At 36.9% G+C, this 12,955-nt stretch overlaps 1 protein-coding gene across 2 annotated transcripts in view; it reads right to left on the reverse strand.

The window, feature by feature from the left end:
• RALGAPA2 (Ral GTPase activating protein catalytic subunit alpha 2) overlaps positions 1-12,955 on the reverse strand; it is a 192,220-nt gene that overhangs the window by 131,033 nt on the left and 48,232 nt on the right. Inside the window, exons 16-18 of one of the 2 annotated variants that reach the window (XM_087721898.1) lie at positions 12,123-12,287; positions 4,551-4,691; positions 1,022-1,189 (exon numbers count right to left, since the gene is read on the reverse strand). In XM_087721898.1, coding sequence (XP_087578024.1) covers positions 1,022-1,189; positions 4,551-4,691; positions 12,123-12,287 — 474 coding nt within the window. The remainder of the gene's footprint in view (positions 1-1,021; positions 1,190-4,550; positions 4,692-12,122; positions 12,288-12,955) is intronic. The other variant, XM_087721899.1, reaches the window with a different exon arrangement.

Below are 12,955 nucleotides of genomic sequence, written 5' to 3' on the forward strand. Positions count from 1 at the left end.
CATATTAAATTCATATCATAAGTATTATTAAACATATTTAATTAATTATTGGATATATTAACAATCATAAATGTATAAATAAAATGTGGTGTACTCTTTTTAAAAGGTTTAAAAAAATAACTGGTAAAAATTAGTGTGTTGAATGTAGGTTTAACTGAGGTTAGTTACTTTGCAAACTGCAAAATCTCATTAAGTATTTAGGAAAAGAGCTGGCTTTGAAAAATGGCAGTTATTGCCTTCTGGTGATTAAAAAATACTACATAAAATATCACTGAATATCAAGATCTTGCATAATGTAATGGTTTCCAAATGACTGCAAATCTGCTACATGTGAAGGATGCCCATTTATAAAAAGTCATTTATAACATGGTTGATTAAAATGTTTCTTCTGTTTTTGCATCCGCTTCACAGAGGCAGTTTGATGTAGAGATGAAGGTGTTCTAGTCCACCCTTAGGCAGGAAAGCGAGCTGTATAACTTTGGACCAGATACACTTTCTCAGCCCAATCCATCTCTTAGGATTGTTGTTTGCCAACTTCAGTTGTATAAAAAAGGTGAGATAATAATATATATGTTGGTTTATGATTGTAATAAAGATTTGTTTTGTTTTGTTTTTTTATATCTAGGGTTGTTGCCTTGTATGGGACATTTCTATTCCAACAAGGAAAGCTGTTTAAATATGAGTAATCTGATTCATATTTATTTAAAATAAATTCTACTGAATTGACTGGGTTTTATTTTTGCTATGTTAGTATATGCTTTATATAAATGGGCTATAATTAAAAATTGCCATCAGTCTTACTGGTATAAATGTAAAAAATGAACTTTTAAATCATTGTTATTATAAAAATTAATAATGAATTGTTGTATTTTTAAAATGCTTGGACAGATTTGTAAACAATAGAAGACAGAAAATGGCATAGTAAATAAATTTAGCACATGGTATGAATAATGTTTCAGATGTTGTTACATGCAGCGATTGCATATGAAAATAATTCGTTCTCAAAGTGTTTCTAGATTACCTTGGAAAATATCGGAACTGCATTGATCTCTAATATCAGAGGTACTACTGCTTCGAGTTAATTGATCCAGGTCTGAAAAAGGACTCTTATATTCTGCTCCCAATAAGTTTACTGGTTGCTGATTCACAATTCCTGATCCATTTTCTGATAGTTCCTGTTGTTCACTTTCTATAGGGATTGATATAAAAGTTTTATCAATTACATTTTTAAAATGTCTGTATCTATTTCTTATAAAGGTCTTTGACTTATTAAAATATTTACATACTTATCGATTAACATATAAAATATTGTCACTTAGCTACAAGGTAAACATATAATACAATTTAAGCCATTGTACTATTGACTTGTGATGGGAATGTCCTTTGATCTGAAGTATGAAGGGATATCTAAAACAACTAAGAACTTATCAGAACACCCTTTCTTCTCAGCAAAATTATTTTTTTCCAATAAAATAAATTCCTTTATGTAAGAAATATGGTAGCTGTAAAGAAATTTCAAATATCAGCTTTTGTTTCATTTATTCTTTTTAAAAAATGTATTATGTTTTGAACTCTGTGCAAGAAATACTTGTACAATGATTGAAATTGAAACAGTTCTAATTATGAATCTGATATCCCTGTATGTGATTGGAAGTACATCTGGCCATTTACTACAAGAATAGGTGGAATGCCATAATGGGACAAAAAGGCTGACAAACTGCTGCTCCCATATGTTTGATTGTTTGAGATATGAACTAAAATTATGCTACCATGAGAATGCAGACAGAGTATGTCTCAATATTACCCAGAGCTATCCATAATTCAAAATAACTCTACTGGCAACTTTTAAGAAGTGCACTTAAAAGTACTAACTACATTGAATTCTGCATTTATACTCATTGTTATTTATTTATTTATTTATTTGACTTATATACCGCTTCATAGGGCTTTCAGCCCTCTCTAAGCGGTTTACAGATTTTTAGCAAATTGAGTCAGCAAATTGCCCCCATAGTCTGGGTCCTTATTTCACCCACCTTGGAAGGATGGAAGGCTGAGTCAACCTTAAGCCGGTGAGATTTGAACCGCTGAACTGCAGATAACAGTCAGCTGAAGTGGCCTGCAGTACTGCACCCTAACCATTAGGCCACCTCGGCTCTTGTTGTTACCTATTCTTTGTTGTGGTATCTATGATTTACCCATAAAGTGAAAGCACATAAGAATATATTAAACTGATATATAATATACAATTGTAACATAACATTGACCTCCAATTTTTCATATTTACTTAGTAAATCTAGTTATTTTTTTTGTATTGGTTGAATCTTCATATCTGTGTTCAATGATATTTCCACAGACTACATCTGCAAGGCTTTCCTCCTGAAACATTCACACCCAATATTTCAGTGTAGCATTTTATCTTACTGTGTGCAGTCGTAAAACCCAGGGACATGAGTTTTTTGAGAAAAGCATTAATTCTGGACCTCAAGATAAGAAGGATCAGTTTTTAACAAATATATATTTTGAATTCATCAGATGTCAAAATGTTATGTGGACAAATGAACAAGTTGGTTTGTGAAACCAGCATAAGCCTATTTACCCCCCATATTTTTCATAACAAAATGTGAATTTCAAGTTATTTAATAAAAATTTCCTTGGGAAATTGGTTTATAGTATTCTGGTTCCAAAAACATGACTCCTCTTATTGTTGCCATGCTTCCAATACTTCTAAATTTAAATGGGAACGTCTGGCATTTGTAGTTGTGTCCGAAAACTGTATCAATCTGGGAAAGACAAGAATCCTTGCAGACATGATTCCTAGTTGATTTGTAACTATCAGTCCACAAGAAGAGCAGGACAGCCTCCTAGCCTCTCCATCTATGACAAAAGTGGAAGAGGCAATAATAGACTTGGCAGCTCTTCTATTGAACAGCAGCATTTCTAAAGGGGAATGAAGGTATTAATGGAAAAATAAAATCACATCAATGAACTCAATGCTTCTGCCATATCACTCAACAAAAGCACTCTTGAGCCTAGCAGCAGGTAGCATCCCTGAAAGGGGGACAGACAGTGGAGATGGCAGCAAGAGCTGGATGATTTAACAATGGAAGCAGAACTTAAGTGCGCAAAGAGGACTTACAATATCAGCCATCTTTTGATAGATCTCTGGTATCATTTAGTTGCTCTGCTTGTGGTAGAGCTTGGAAATCTTATAGTGAGGACTTGCATCCAAAAGAAGCAGAACAAATAAAGTATTTGCATTTCCTATTTGCCCTTCCTCTTAAAATAAATTCATCTTGCTAAGATGATTGACCTCCAGTTGACAAACATGGGTAAATCAGTGGATATTGCCACCATTCTCTTAGCAGGCTATCCATCCAACTCCAATTCTATAAAAGATTGTATCATGATTAGGAACTAGAATCATAGTTAATTCCCTTTCCTCATTTTCTCAAATACAGTTGGCTAAATTGGAAAAGAAGCTTAAAGATATAAGGGAATTGGAATATATGTGTGTCCATGATGTGATTTCCTGTGAGCTGGGAAAAATCAGCTGCTGATTTAGCTACATAGCGAGAAAAGGGAGGTGTCAAGAATAGTTAGTGTGAGGATATATCTCATTCAAACTGTACTATCCAATGATTATTAACAACTTGAGAATGTTGTAGAAGTCTAAGGAACTGCTATATTTAAAAGTAAACAATTAGTCTCTCATAGTATAAAAGCATATATTGTGTATACAAATATATGTATATGTATGTATGTATGTGTATTATTTAAATGCAACATATATATATATATATATATATATATATATATATATATATATATATATATATATATATATATATATATATATATATATTTGTGCTGATAAATAATATACATACATACATATACATATATTTGTATATACAATATATGCTTTTATATTATGAGAGACTAATTGTTTACTATATATATGTTGCATTTGTGCTGATAAATAAATAAAGGGAGACTAGTATAGATCTATTTCAAGCTATTTATCTCTCATCAGCTAGCCATACCCTTACTGGGATTCGAACCTGGGCTCTATTACATATTAGGCAGCTGTATTAGCCACTAGGCCACAGGTTCTCCTCCTTTATCAGCTAAGCCAGGGAAATAGGTATGTATTGTGTCACAACCCCTGGTATGCCCAAATATGGGAGGAAGCATACTGCTTCCTTTCTCTGTCTATCGGCCCATCACAAGAGACCATCACGACAGAAAGCCATTGTTTTTACTGTTGCCTTTGTTATATATATTTACTGACAAGTGAGTATTGTTCAAGGGAAATTGGTACATGTCTAGAGAATATTTGGGTTTCAGTCTCAAAGAAACATGGGAATCTAAACAAGATTTCAGATTGTTAATGCTTACTTTCCGACATACTTGGAAAAACACCAATGTGTTCTCAAAATACAAAATCAAAATGCAATATTATGTAATATTAGGATGTTGTACGTAAGATATAGGGTAAAATAAAGAAGAAAACAATCTTGCTAAATTATAACAACTGTATAATATCATACCTGAAAAAGTGCAAGAGTAAGAAGTGTAAGAGATATCAGGGAAGAGAGAGCTCACAGTATGAAGGAGAAGAGGCACACTTTTAGTGGCTGGCAAAGCCTCACAGAGACGAGCACAGTTGTTGATAGACAGACTTCGCTTCGCTTATAGGGAAAAATAAATTAATAGGAGTAATTTTATTTTACTTGGCAGAATGATGTTTTTTCCACATATAATAGAAAATAACATGTTTAGAATCTCACAAACATGAATGCTGTGCATATACAATTCATTAAGGTAAAAAAGCAGTGCAGAAGAAATTCAGTAAAGTGTATCTATCTCCAAGGTTATCAGTATTCAAGGTTTTTTTTAGAAAGCCAGTTTATTAGAAAAAAGAACTAGAGGACAGATAGAAAATCTCGCTTTTGGAGCTTCTGTAGCATTAATGTTACTAATCATCCTTAATTCTCTGTGTTACTGATTCTATAGAGGGGCCGCAGTGGGTCACGTGGTAAGACGATGGGCCTACACACCGCTGAGGTCAGTGGCTCAATTCCCATAAGTGAAAAAACTGTGTAGGTGTAAGGTGTATGAGCCTCCCCCGATTGCCTATTGACATTCACGCATCCCGCGGGTAAAGGTAACACCACCCGAAAAAATTCCTTTCACAGACGCAGCCAGCCACCTCAATGATCCCTGGCGTGCCATACGCTAAAAACAAAACAAAAAAAACCCCCACCCTAATTCTATAAAAAGCACATCTTATGATTACACGTTGTATTACTAAAGAGAAAATGGCTACATCATCATCTAGGAATCTGTTAAGAAGATAGTAACAGTACAGTTGTGGCATAAAAGTAAATATAGTTTACCTCGTGATATCAGGATTGACAAAATCACCATCAGTCAATTGGAGCTTTACTTGTTACATCCTGCAACAATTTAATACTTAACACCATCAAATAATCTGCCTATCCCAGATCCTTGAGAAAGATGACTAAAAATGCCAAATTGAGTCTAAACATTTGGCTGACTTTGCGACAAATAATAATCCATCAAAAACAACATCTGCCTATCCCAGGTCCTTGGGAAGCACTCGCTAAAGGGGTTAAAACGCCAAATCCAGTCTAAACACCTGACTGACTGTAATCCTCCTCATCATCAAATTATCTTTGCTAAGGCCTAAAAACTGCATTGGCAGTGGTGCAAAATAATTAGACTTCAAATAGCAATTTTGAGTATTCTGAACACAAAACAACATCGAGAATTTTGATCCTTATTAGTTCAACTTTCTCAGTGTTCCAAAGTTCTATTTTTAAAGAATGAACTGTTTTCCAGTACTCTGCTTGGAGAGGCCAAGCAATGGGTTAAACTCAGGCAATCTGCCCAGGACTGAATTGAAACTTTAGCCACGCCTCTGGTGTTGCCTTGACTTGCCAGATTTTCAATTCAGTCAAAGCCCAGTGGACGTGTTTCTTCGTTTCTAACACCCTCAGGCCCCAAGTGGCTGCTCTATCCACAATTCTTGCACCTGACAGTCACTCATTGCTTGGACGACACCCCATCATCTGTAGCTTCCTGCGGGGTGCCACCAATCTGAGACCTCCAGTCGTCCATAGATACCCGTCATGGGAGCTCGAGGTGGTGTTATGGCCCTTATATCAGTGCCCTTTGAGCCTCTACATTCCGCCAGTTTGAAACCTCACCTTTAAGACAGTTTTCTTAATTGCCATTACATCTGCTCGACGGATCATAGAGTTGGCAGCTCTATCGGTGAGAGAGGACTTGTGTCAGATTCATCCTGATAGAGTGGTCCTCCGTCTGCACCTGACTTTTATTCCCAAGATCAACTCCCGGTTTCACCGTGCCCAGGAGGTCGTTCTCCCGGATTTTTGTCCTCATTCCCACATCTGAGGGAAAAGAGATGGCACATGCTTGATGTCCACCGCACTCTACACAAGTACATCAAGCATACGGCAGCTTTTAGATGTTGTGAATCGCTTTTCATCTCATTTCAACCTGCATCTCAAGGTCGCAAAGTCTCTTCATCCACCATCGGTTGCTGGCTACAGGCTTGCATCTCCCTCGCATATGTCTTACAATCCAGACCAGTGCCTCATTATATCACCGCACATTCCATGAGGAGTGCTGCTACCACAGTGGCCTGGGCGACCCAGGTGCCAATAGAAGAGATTTGCAAGGCAACTACTTGGGACTTCCTTATTTCCATTTGTTCAGAACTATAAATTGGACAAATTTGCTTCTGCGGAGGGGGCTTTTGGGAGGCAAGTCCTACAGGGGATCCATAGCAGAAGAGAGACCCTGACTCTTCTGCTTCCCACCCTAGTGACATTTAGCTTGGGTATGTCCCATTGCTTGGACTCTCCAAGCAGCGTACTGGAAAATGACCATTGGCTTACCTGAAGGGTCGTTTTCAGTATGCTGCAAGGAGAGTCGAACCCCACCCTGGGGTCTTCTCCGCTATCACAGTTTATTGGACCTTTTGGGGTTTTTTTGGACTAGTTTGGACTTCTTATCAACGTGTACAGTTCAACGCTTTCATTGAAAATCTGGAAAGTCAAGGCAACACCAGAGGCGTGGCTAAAGTTTCAATTCAGTCCTGGGCAGATTGGCTGAGTTTAACCCATTGCTTGGACTCTCCTCACAGCGTATTGAAAACCGTAACCCGACAAAAGCGCACACAACAAAAGCACGCCGACAAAACTGCATTGCTAAAACCGTGATGTCATCAACACGCCGACAACAGTGCGCCAACAGAAGGGCGATTTACAACAGCGCGTCGGCAGAAGGGCGATTTAAGTTAAGGTAAGGGTTAGGTTTAGGGTTAGGTTTAGGGTTAGCGTTAGGTTTAGGGTTAGGGTTAGCATTACGTTTAGGGTTAGGGTTAGGTTTAGAGTTAGGTTTACAGCGCCCTTCTGTCAGCGCGATTCAGCGCTCATTCGTCGGTGCAGTTCAGAACTCGCAGTTTTGTCACCGCGGTTTAGTCAGGCACGCTTTTGTCAGGCGCGCTTTTGTCGTTGAACCACTGAAAACGACCTTTCAGGTAAGCCAATGGTCATTCTAAGTTACAGAAATGTGGAGATATTCATTATCCAATAAAATAGCAAGCACTAATTCAGTCTTGATGCTACCCATTGAAGGCAGCCGAAGGACAGAAAGAAAACAGGTTGAGGGGAAGCCAATTAAACACATAGACTAACAATTGCTAATGTTTTGGGCATAACAAATAGGCTGCATTTTTAAAAAACAATTCAAATATAATGTATTATCCCTACATATCCTCATGTGCTTTCATTTGCAAAGAAATGTTGCTAAAACCAAAACATTATTTATATTGGTAATCTTGGCTTATGGGGGAAGTTGTATTCACTTAATGACAGCATGATTAACTTAACAACCACAATAAAATGGTTGTAAAATCAACTGCAACTCATTTAACAACCACATCGCTTAGTGATGAAAGTGCTAGTCCCAACTGTGGTTGTAATTTGAGGACTACTTGTGCACATACAGTAGTAATGTGTAATGAAGGCTACACAGCTGAGCCTTTAGATTGCTAAATGCAAGAACTATTGTGAAGTTGCTTGATGAGCTTTACATGTTGGACAAAAAAAAATACACTGTGCAAAATTTAAGAGTACTTGGTTAAGCACATAGTTACTGTTTGTTATTTATGATTCATCCATTGCTGTTGTTACTTTAAAAACATTCAGGAGGTTTGACAGTAAGCAGCATTCAGCGTGGAATATGACTGTATTTTATCTAATCAAGGAATTCAAGCAACTGCTGTAATTCAAGAGCAAGCACTATATACAAAAAGCATATTCAAAACATTTGCCTCTCATTCCCATCATATGAAATGAATTATCAAGTTCCTTCTTTGTTTTGGAAGGTCTACTTTTTCACTAATTATAAGAAAATAAACTCTCACAGAACTCTTTCTGTTCTGGGTTCCTTCCCTATAACAGAAACGCTGACAAAAATGATTCTGAGTGAATTGGAAAAGATAAATGAAGGGATTCTTTCACAAATTAAATATTGTGCTTGCTACCAACAGGTGCAGTTTATAAGAGATAGAAGTGTGAAAACAGTCCCATTCAATTAGTCTTCTTGTTGCCAGATCCTAAGAGGCAGATAGCTACCAGTATCATACAAATGTTATCCAGTGGCAGAGGCATCAATCTCGTCTGAAAAAGCTTAGACAATGCATGCTACATTATTTATTGATGTAGAAAACCATAATCATGTTGTTAGCAGTGACCTGATAATTTTGTTCCAAAGGATGGGTTTGAATGCAAAGCTTTGAAAATTTCAAAGGTCCAAATAATTAACTTGATGTTTTCATTTGGAGAGCAACCATATCTCATTTACTCTAATAACTCAAGAGAGAAATCCAAATTCTATTAAAAGCATTTGTTGATACTGTCATAAAAAAGGCTCGGATGCCTTCTATCAAAATATTCACTACAGAAGAGTGGCGAGTTACCTGGAAGATTTGCAAATTAGGTATTTACCAAGAAATAGAATAGAAAGAAAATGGGTGGGTCCCTTTGTTTCTTGAGGAACTACATGAAATTGTTGGAGCATGGGGAAAGATGGAGAGTGGTTGTACACAAGTACTCAATACAGGTAAGTCCTTAGTTAAGAATTAGGATCAGAATTGCTGTTGCTAAGCACTGTGGTCATAAAGCAACATGCCACGTGAAGGTCCTGCTTAGTGACAGCAATTCTATCGTTCCTGATTTCCATAGTTAAGGGAGACATTACATGGTTTCCATTTGCAACCTCTTGCCAGATTCCCCACTAGCTTTGCTTGTTTGAAGTCATGAAAAAAAGGCAACCACAGGCAACTGAGACATTGTAATTGCAAGCCAGGTGTCAAGATTGTGATCATGTGAATGTGGAATCTTACAGCAACTGAAACTCTGAGAACTAGTTGCAAATTGAATTGAATTGAATTGAATTTATTGCATTTATACGCCGCCCTTTTCCCCGAAGGGGACTCAGGGCGGCTCACAATCCAAGTCAGGGAAGGGGGTACAGATAAGGGATAAAAAGACAAACAGAACAATACACAATTTAAAAGCACACAACAACCATACCATTCGGGGGAGGGGGGCGCAAAAGCTCTTTAGCCCCAGGCCTGTCAGAACAGCCAGGTTTTAAGGGCTTTGCGGAAGGCCTGGAGAGTGGTGAGGGTTCAAATCGCCACGGGGAGCTCGTTCCAGAGGGTCGGAGCAGCCACAGAGAAGGCTCTCCTCCGGGTAGTCGCCAGTCAGCATTGGCTGGCGGATGGAATTCGGAGGAGGCCTAATCTGTGGGATCTAATCGGTCTATTGGAGGTAATTGGCATTCAATGCTATTCCAAGTTTGGACTGTCACTAAATGTGTGGATGTTAACTACCTGTAGCAAGCTAAAGGAGACTATAGTAAAGAACCATGAATTTGATACAATAGTTTTCCAAGCTAAGCAATAAGTGGAATGTTTTTGTATTATGGTGGAGAACAAGGAAACAATTTTCTCCTGGACAAGTTTCACAACTAAGATTAACCATATTTGTACACAGGTGGCTGATAATAGAACTAATTCATTCTGCTTAGTAATACTTTTCAACTGTACATCTTCTCCAAGGCGCAATGTTTCTGTACACTGATCAAACTCTTATCATATGGGAGATGCTAAGTTCTTGTCTTAACCTACTCCAACATTCCTATAGAATGGAACCAGAAGTAACTACAGGGGAAAATTAAGCTTACTATGAGAGTAGGGGTACTAGTGGATTTATCTTCTCAGTATAAAGCTATTACTTTGAAACTGGGAAAAATACCACCAAAAGACTACATGATGAGTTATAAAACCAACCCTGTCTAACTATAAGTAGCTATAGCTAACAAAAATAGGGAAATAAGACTATTTGAAAATCTTCATTCTAAAGGGCCTCTGGCTGCAGCCAGGATATTTTTGCAGAGAGTTGGTATTAAGAAAAGTAATTCTTCCTAGCTTGCTGTTCAATTTTTTGCAATGAATACAATTTTGTACTACATGCTAAAGGTGTGATGGGTAAGGAGAATGCCTGTCAGTAGCTGGCAATTTGTAACACATTTAATAGATGCCTACACTCATTTTGATGCTATATGCCAGCAGTCTCCAACCTTTCTAGCTCTAGGGATCGGTTTCATGGAAGACAATGTTTTCGCATGCAACCTACATCCTGGGCATGTACAGATGAAGTTTTGTGGTTCCTAACAGGCCATGGACCGGTACCAATCTGCGGCCTGGGGGCTGGGGAACCCTACTATAGACCATATCTCCATTACAAATATAGAAATCTTTGCAAGAATTAATGAGAAGTATCTGGAATTGATGAGTAGGCAACATATGATGTTATGAAGCATGAACTCTCTGGCGAAAGTTCTGTCTCATTTAAAAAGGTTTTCGGGTCTAAGCAGTGTTTCATCCATGTGTGACAAACAGAGACCTCAAAGATATAACTAGGAAGTGGCCAACTAAACATGAGTTCTCTGTGGAAACTAACCCTGGATTTTTCAAGAAACCACTATTAAAACAAGCCATGATTTAAATTAGTAACGATGAATGAAGAAAAGTGAAACACCACCATCACCACCTGGCAACACTGGAGTTGAAAATGTCTTACTAGGAACCCCAGAAAACGTGTAAAAGAAACTGGGAGGAAATCAGAGGAATATATTTTACAGTAGAGGTAAATTAAAGTTGCTGAAAAATTACAAGCATTTTTGAACATTGAAAGAATGCAAAAGTATTTGTTATGTATTTTACAGGAACTTTGTTTTTACTCTTAGAGCTCCAACTATTTAAAACTATATAACCTATAACAACATTGAACCTGCCAGTCACAATAATCTTGTAATTTAATAGCAAAGGCCTTTACATTATACATATACAATCTTTGAATCTTTCATAAAATTAAAGAACCAAATTACATTCTTGAAAACATCTGCACACTTATACAGTAACTACAGGTTAAACCATACATATAGGAATTGAAAAGGTTGTTTCAATCAATACAAAGCAACTCTCCACTGAATAACCAGAATAAAAAACCAAGTATGTGCTGCCAAATTATAACATCATGATGATTGCATGAATAACCCAACTGTTTTTAGATACAGATATGTGAAATCTCAATTAGTTTGCAAACCCAACTACTATTTTCTACCATCCTACAATTTAAAAATGTTTAATTTACATATTGATTAATTCTATATAATTAATAATGAATAACCAAAACAGAAAGTTCCCCTTGCTACTCCCATCCAAGTTAAGTGTCTTTTACTAACTGGACCAGAAATATGCACTCCAATATTTGATTGACATACAAATTCTAAGCCAAAGGAAGGGTTGCTAGATCTTTAGAAGAGTCCTAGGGCAATAAAAACAATTTATATGCAGAATTATATAAAAGCCACAACAAAAAACAGGTTGTTTAAAAAGCAACTCAACAAATCAAAAGAAATATGAAATGTTAGAAATTAATTTTTTAAAAAATCACTAACATTTTTATTATTAGAACACAAAATTTCCTGTTTCTAACCTGTTGTTCTCTGACGCACTATATTTCTTGCTTTCTCCATTCCTGGTATTCCTGAGGTGGTAGCACTCCTAAACCTCATAGGTTCTGCAACATCAGGATGATCTCTCCAGCTTAAAGAAAATGATCTTCCAACTGCAGCTCCTTTTTGAGATTCCAAAATGCCACCTTTCAATAATGGAATGTACAGCAAAATTAACCTTAATGTACTTTGGGAATTCAAGAAGATCATATTGTAAATAAAAATCCAATTGACAAGAACAGTTAGCCAACTGATTAATTTCCAATACAAGTGCCTAAGCAGGAATTGCCATTTAAATTGTTTAAAATGATTTCTAGCACCAAAACTGTAAACAAATTCTGATTTCAGGAATGTAATTAAGGAATAATTAGATAATGAACACAACCCATTGGAAACCTCTCCAATAAATGAGTTTTTCTAAGAATTTGCTGAAGCAGGAATTTAATGCTAGCCATGTCAATAAAAACAGTAAAAGAAAGGTATTAGAAGTTAATACCACTTTATAATAATGCCTTGGTAAGGCCACACTTGGAATACTGCATTCAGTTTTGATCACCATGATGTAAAAAAGATGTGGAGACTCTAGAAAGAGTGCAGAGAAGAGCAATAAAGATGATTAGGGGACTGAAGACTAAAGCATATGAGGAATGGTTGCAGGAACTGGGTATGTCTAGTTTAATAGAAAGAAGGACTAGGGGAGACATGATGGCAGTATTCCAATATCTCAGGGGTTGCCACAAAGAAGAGGGAGTCAAACTATTCTCCAAAGCACCTGAGGGTAGAACAAGAAGCAATGGGTGGAAACTAATCAAGG

This window comes from Thamnophis sirtalis, unplaced genomic scaffold (genome assembly GCF_051295495.1).
Source record: "Thamnophis sirtalis isolate CommonGarterSnake01/CBP01778 unplaced genomic scaffold, rThaSir2_p1.2 scaffold_8, whole genome shotgun sequence".
Lineage (NCBI taxonomy): Eukaryota > Metazoa > Chordata > Lepidosauria > Squamata > Natricidae > Thamnophis > Thamnophis sirtalis.